At 30.8% G+C, this 7,695-nt stretch overlaps 1 protein-coding gene across 1 annotated transcript; it reads left to right on the forward strand.

The window, feature by feature from the left end:
- Positions 1 to 485: 485 nt before the first annotated feature.
- On the forward strand, positions 486 to 2,957 carry LOC114189472 (protein NUCLEAR FUSION DEFECTIVE 4-like). The gene has a single exon (XM_085675416.1). The coding sequence runs from the start codon at positions 1,031 to 1,033 to the stop codon at positions 2,804 to 2,806; it is 1,776 nt and encodes a 591-aa protein (XP_085531542.1). The 5' UTR covers positions 486 to 1,030; the 3' UTR covers positions 2,807 to 2,957.
- The last annotated feature ends 4,738 nt before the right edge of the window (positions 2,958 to 7,695 follow it).

Genomic DNA, 7,695 nt, shown 5'->3' on the forward strand with positions numbered 1-7,695 from the left:
TCGTTACAAAATCAAACAATATCCTTTTAAAAAAAAAACGGTTTAAATCAGGAACAATATTAATATAAACACATTTTAATTTCAAGAATTTTACAAGTCACAACATATCTGTTATTTAGAAGATTCTAAAGCCATAAACGTTGATGAAATTCAATAAACAATAAAGGTATAATATAGGATTTGTCCTAACCTTTACTTTTTGTTGAAAAACCTACACCAAATATAAAATTAACTTATAGAACAGAAGTAGGTGTGCTTTTGTAATATTAAATAAGACTCAAAGTTTATCTTTTAAGAATTTTATTGGTTACAAGAAAAATTATACTAATATTATTCTTCGATTACATCATCAAATGAAAAAGAGCTTAATCATAAGCACGTGATCATGTAAAAATTATCCCAAATTTACCAAAATGTGATACAAACTCGTTTGATAATTTCTGGTAAATGACATGACACTACCAGCTTTGTTTCTCCTTTATACTCAGATTCCTCCAAAACTTGTAACAAATGGCAATTCAAGATTCATTAGTTTACACTAATCAATCATTTCAAAACAACACAGGTATCAGAAGGAAAATCAATCAAAACCCAATGATTAGTTTACACTACCAGCACTGTTTTCACTTTCAGCCACAAAAAATATGCAGCTTTACACCTATATCCCCTGTTTTAACACACGACTATAAACTGAAGAATACCATGTTCTTTTGAATTCCTCATATTCCCAGAGTTTCTTATAGAATCCCTTCTCTTCCCTCAATGGCTGGTTCAATTAGCATCTTTTAGTGCTTGTCATAGTCTCAAATCATGCACAATTTCTTCCCCTAAGGATTTGAATCTGGTTCCACTTTTGGTGGAGAATCTAGTTACCACAAACTGACTTTAACGTTTAATCATACAGCATATTATTGCATCCTCCATGTTCTTATCCCATACTCAAAGTTAAGCTCCGTGCACAATATATACATAAGCGTGGTTCTAAATCCACAACCAAAAAGAGTGTTAGGTTGGTGAGTTTCCTCGAAAAATGGCAGTGGAAGAAGAGCTAACAAAAACCAAGGCCTTCATACACCATGTTATCACAGGTCGTTGGTTCATGATCTTTGCCTCGTGTCTCATCATGGCGGTTTCAGGGGCGACATACATGTTTGGTTTGTACTCCAACGAGGTAAAAACCTCTCTGGGGTATGACCAATCCACGCTGAACTTGATAAGCTTCTTCAAGGACCTTGGTGCCAACCTTGGAATTTTCTCTGGGTTGATCAATGAGGTAAGCCCCCCATGGGTTATTCTAGCCATGGGAGCCACTATGAACTTTGTTGGCTACTTCATGATATGGCTCTCTGTCACTTCACGCATTGCCAAACCCCAACTCTGGCAAATGTGTCTCTACTTTTACATTGGTGCTAATTCTCAGTCTTTTGCTAACACTGGTGCTTTGGTGAACTGTGTCCAAAGCTTCCCAAGAAGCCGTGGAAGTGTTATTGGTCTTCTGAAGGGTTATGTGGGTCTGAGTGGTGCTATTTTCACTCAGCTATACCATGCTTTCTATGGTGACAACTCCAAAACTCTTATATTCCTCATTGGTTGGCTTCCTGCTGCAGTTTCCTTCATTTTCCTTCCAACAGTTAGGGTGTTGAGTATCACCCCACAACCCAGAGAGATCAAGGTTTTCTACCAACTTCTTTATATTTCACTTGGGGTTGCAGGATTTCTCATGGTGTTGATAGTTATACAAAACAGGTTGAGTTTCACAAGGGTGGAGTACATAGTTGATGGCATAATGGTTCTTCTCTTGCTTCTTCTCCCACTTGTTATTGTGTTCAAAGAAGAGTTCAGACTTTGGAAGAACCAGAACCAGAACCTGAACCAGAACCAGAACCAGAACCAAAACTTCACTGATCATGCAGATGTTGTTGCCTCAGTTATTGAATTGCCAGAGGCAGAAGAAGCACATGGTGCTGCCTCTTCTCATTTGGAAGGGAAAACCAACTCATGTTTAAAGAACGTTTTCAAACCTCCAAAAAGGGGTGAGGACTACACCATCTTCCAAGCTATTTTCAGCATTGACATGTTGATTCTGTTCATAGCATCAGTGTTTGGTGTGGGAGGAACATTGACGGCTCTTGACAATCTGGGGCAGATTGGAAACTCTCTGGGGTACCCCAAAAAGAGCCTCACAACTTTTGTGTCTCTTGTGAGCATATGGAATTATCTAGGAAGAGCATCTTCTGGGTTTGCCTCAGAATTTTTGTTAGCCAAATACAAATTCCCCCGTCCCTTACTCCTCACTCTAGTCATGCTTCTCTCCTGTGTTGGCCATATTCTAATCGCTTTTGGTATCCCAAACTCACTTTATTTCTCTTCGGTCATTATTGGCTTCTGCTTTGGGGCCATGTGGCCCTTAATGTTCGCCATCATCTCTGAAATATTCGGCCTCAAATACTACTCAACTTTGTACAATTTAGGTGCTGTTGCAAGCCCTGTTGGATCTTACATTCTGAATGTGAAAGTCACTGGTTTTTTGTACGATAGAGAGGCTTTGAAGCAGTTGAAGATGAAGGGACTCACAAGGCAAACGGGAAAGGACTTAACTTGCTTGGGAGTGCAATGCTATAAAATGGCTTTCATCATAATCACTGCTTTTACCTTGGTTGGGTGCTTTGTTTCCTTCATTCTGGTGTTAAGGACCAGAAAATTTTACAAAGGTGACATTTATCAAAAGTTCAGAGTTGAACCAGACACACCACAGAATCTTCCAACAAACATCGCTCAAGAAGCTGATAAAATCAACACCAAATGATGTATGTTCAATGGTTTACCTTTATTCAGTGAAAAAATTGGTCTTTCAAAGTTCATGTTGAGATTTTAAGGACCCATAAGTTCATTTACGTTCTTTTTGTGTTAATCAATGATCTCGTACCTTGAAAATGTAGCTATGCTTCTTTTGTTCACATTAATCTCATTTTACTTTGCGAAAATAACTGTGGTATGAACAAAATTTGAAAGTCCAACACTTGCTTTCGGTGGCAGAAATCGTGTACAAGCATACTCTTGCATTATCTGTCACCGTTGTATAGATTTTTTGTTTTTATTTAGGTTTTCGTGTTTGGATTTATGACTAAACCATGTGAGTTTGAGGTGGAAAAATTTTCAGTTTTTATGTGAACACCTTGCTTTATTTGTTCTTGTTCGGATATTTTAATAATAGTAAAGATTTTCAGTCATTTTTGTTGGTGAGCATTTTCTAGAGTTTGTCCTTCACACTTGCAATTGTTTAAGTGGTAAAGAATAAAAACAGTGACAGATACCTCATTTGTTAGTTTCAATCAAAATGAAAAAAAAAATGGTTGAACGAATTAAGTTCACGCCTCAATAATGAGTTGTTTGGTGAAGGGAATAATATTATGGTGAAAAGGAAAATGGGACCTTCTTTTTCACTGTCTAAAGAATAATAATGAGTTTAAGTTGAATATTGATGAGAGAAAAAAGTTGAGCACTTTATAAAAAAAATTATAATTTATTGTTTTAAAATTTTGAATTAGGAAACATATTAATTTTTTTTTATCGGATTCAGCCTCATTTATGTTGTATTGTGTAATAAATTTCTCTCAAAAACCCATTACTTTCTTCCTCTATTCCATAATAACAAAATGGGCACTTTTATCTATATTTTCTTCTACCACCTTCATGATATAATGATTCAGAATTTGAAATATAGCTTCAGAATACATAATTCAAAAGAGGCTGCAGGATATTTAATCTGAAACATAATTATGAAAAAGTAGTTTTAAATTACTTAATTGGTAAACCACTATTAAGACCATGATTATAATCTTATGGAAGCAAGATATGTAAAATATATTTTCAGATAGACTATTGAAGAACCTGAAGGTATTCAAAGTGTTTCATGAATAAGGGTACTACAGTAAATGCACAAAATAACGAAGTATAATTCATAATGCATTTTTTATGATTTTTCCAGTTTTTTCTTTTTTTAAAGAATAAAGTGTATTTAAATAATGATGTTCACTATGAAATAAACTATAATAAAAAATGTATGCATGTATGCATTTAGATTTTTTTAATGGAGTTAATTAATACTCTGACATATATATTAAAAAAAAGTGTCTAATGGATTGTTTATTAAGCAACTACAAACAATAGAAAAAGAAAAATAGCCCTTGTATTCTTATAACCTAAAAATAGCAGGACATGATAAGACATAAATGGCTCCAAATATTCCCACTAATTCTACTCATGATTGCAGAGATATGATATTAGGCTAATCCTTTATGTTAGTTGCATTGCATATAAACTTAAATTGTATCATCAACCACTTTTATCAGCCACGAAGTTCAAAACGGGTAACTCAGCTTCAGTCAAAAATATTCGAATTCGATTTTATACACTATGGGTTGGTAGGTTGAACGGATTAGTTCACGGACTCACTTAATTAAAAAAATATAATTTTTCTATTTATTTTTCAATCAAAACTAAATTATAATTCTAATTAAAATCTAAATAAACTTTAATACAATCTAAATACAAACCAAAATCACAAAAATATAAATTATCTATGTGTTGACTAAAAAAAAAAACTTAACATGACCAAAATGGAAAGTCCCAACTTAACAAAAAACATTACAAGAAAATGTTTTATTAGTAACTAGTTTTAGTGACTAAAAGTTGTTAGTCACTATAGTGACCAATTTAGATACCACTTTACAAAATTAATTGGTTACTAAAATAGTCACTAATATAAATAAAAAACTATAATTGGTCACTAAATTTGTCACTAATTATTAGAGAGCAATTTAGTAACTAAGTTATTTTGGTAACCAAAACTTAGGTAGCTAATTTTCAGTGACCAGTTTTCTTTGGTAGCCAAAACTATGGTAGCTAATTTTAAAAACCAATTTAGTGACTAATTATAATTTTTTTATTCATAATAGTAACTATTTTAGTAACAAATGATTTTTTTTACTTTGTAAACTTGTATCTAAATTAATAATTATAGTAACTAACAACTTTTGGTCACTAAAATTGGTTACTAATGAAGCATTTTCTTGTAGTGAAACAGTTGTGAGACCTTTTATTTGCGACTTGGTGAGCCAACCTAGTTCACCACGGGTTCAACCCGGGTGAGCCGGGTTCTAGGTGAGTCAGGACAAAAATTAACCCGTATTAAAATTTGTAAAAAAATTTCAACCTAACCCAATCCGAATCCATGAAGCCGGGTTGACTCGCGGGTTCCAACCCATTTTGATAACTATAGCTAAGATCAATGATGATCCTTACCATTACATTATTATTTTTTGTTTTATCAATGATAGACTCAAATTATATTCAAGAGAAGAGTATTTCTATATTTATTTATATTTATATATTTAACATCAATTCAAAACATTACCAAACAAGAGATATAAATCACAAGGGCAACATGAGTATTAAAACAATTGAGGGTATAAAAGAAAAATAAGGAGGTGCAAAACGTAGTTATCTAAACTTTTAAATTCAAAATAATGCATTCAATCATGAACCAAGGCCCAAGCCCAAACCACCAAGTGACTACTTCAGGCTTTTTTCTTCTGCACACCATGAGTACTAACCGCAGTCCCCCACAGAAAACAAAAATACTCTTCCCACTCCAAGGAAGAAAAAGAAGAGAAAGTTTGTTCCGAAAGACAATTTTGTTATGAAATGCATTTTATTTGTTCTGAAAATTTCATTTTGAAAAAATCGTTTAAAAAATTATCACATATGTTTTGGAATACTTGGTCTAAAAAATTTATTTTGAAAAACTTGTTATGAAACGTATTTCATATATTTAAGAAAGCTTATTTCATAAATTATGTTTCAAAAATTATATTTTAAAACTTTTGTTTTGAAAATCCTATTTTAAAACTCATTCAAAAAATTATAAAAAATTTTGAAAAATAAATAATTCTACAAAAGATAAATTAATCATTTTACATTTAGGGGATACAGTTAGAAATTATTGAGTACAGGAAAAAAATTGAAACAACTGAAATTTGATTATGTAGTATCTATTATAGAAAAAAGCACAATAATTATTAATGAAAAATTCTATTATGAATCCCAATTTTTAACTCTTATTCTTTATTTTTTATTTTCTGACATAGTTTGAGGTAGATCATTTATTCTTTCAAAAAAAAGATAGTAGTATATTAATCAATGACTCAGACTAAATTATATAAGAAAGTAAAGAATTTGAGTCAAAAATTAGAAGTCATAATATCATTATTCATTATTAGTTTTATTGGTATTGTATTAAATAACTTATTCACCATGAAACAAATTAGGGCATTATATATATATATATATATATATATATAAATTGCATAAGATTACTTTTATCAATTTTCAAGCTATGTGAAGCACTAGAGATTATTGTGTTTATAAACCTAGCCGCAACGATTAAAAAAACAAATTTAATGATATTTGACTTAGTAAGTGATAACATAACACGTGAGCGTTGAAAATGGAGGTTTTGGTAAAACAAGTTTATCATATCTGTGGTGACTGATATTGATGCCAGGAACCATCGTTTTCAGATTTTGATCATCATTGGAATTTCAATATGTCCGACAACTGTGTTTGTTGAATACACATTACTTTATTCTCACTTTGCATATTTTTTACTTAATGCTTAGCTTCAGATAACGCTTACAGATAACCCAAAATAACTTAACACTCATCAAATTTTATAAATTATAACTACTTGTATCATAAAAAATATTACACGTATTATAAATTATAGATATACCAAATTATTTAATTTAAGTGATGATGTTTAGTAAACACTCTTCTAATACTTATTGCAATTGTTTACCTAACGTTGGAAAGAATTTGTTAAACAGATAACTTACTATTTTTAAAGGCATAATTGAATTTTAAGCCCTTCGTGAATTTATTTATTTCTAATCGAGTATTTCCATTAATTGCTTGGTTACTATGTTGTTTTATCGTGTTACTTGTTTATTATTGATAAAAATGTTGCTTTCTTATTTTTAACAAGTTAATAAATTGAAATTTTGTGTTTAATATAAAATGATATCATAGTCATCTATTTCAATAAATAGTGGTAACTAGCCCTCTGATTTGTATGGATGATGATGACATTGAAGCCATCGACCAATATGATGATCTCTTTATTCAACATATTTCAATAAAAGAATTATAAAAATCATTAATACGAACTCAATTTAAAATACTAAAATTTATGGAAGAGTTAAAATATAATTAGGCATTTTTTTATAATAATTTTATCTTAGTATATTTAAGGTTGAGATTATTAGATTCTACAATATCGTGTTTGAATTATTCTCAATAATGTTTTATCTATCAAATCATTCATTTAAAAGATTTAATATAATTTTTAACTCAAAATTTTAAAATATTAAGTTTGTCACTTATTTTTATCCTCTATGCAAATGAAAAAAAAAAAAAAAAAAGAGGTTTAAAACGGAACACTCGTTTATTCGTTAGCCATCAATTAACCGTTCATGTTTTGGTACTTCCAGAAATTTTACATCATTTAAGAGTTAAAAATAATAATTATTATTATTACTAGTGTAAACACAGGCGCGATAGCGCCTGTGTGTACGCATTTTTTGAATTATATTAATAATTGATGATATTGTAATGTTATTAATTTAATAAACAAAA

Source organism: Vigna unguiculata, chromosome 7 (assembly GCF_037176805.1).
Source record: "Vigna unguiculata cultivar grain cowpea cultivar isolate G323 ecotype 2 chromosome 7, ASM3717680v1, whole genome shotgun sequence".
In the NCBI taxonomy this organism is placed as follows: Eukaryota; Viridiplantae; Streptophyta; class Magnoliopsida; order Fabales; family Fabaceae; genus Vigna; species Vigna unguiculata.

Excerpts from the sequence above, each read along its gene's own strand:
- LOC114189472 (XM_085675416.1), top strand. The coding sequence starts at position 1,031 with ATGGCAGTGGAAGAAGAGCTAACAAAAACCAAGGCCTTCATACACCAT.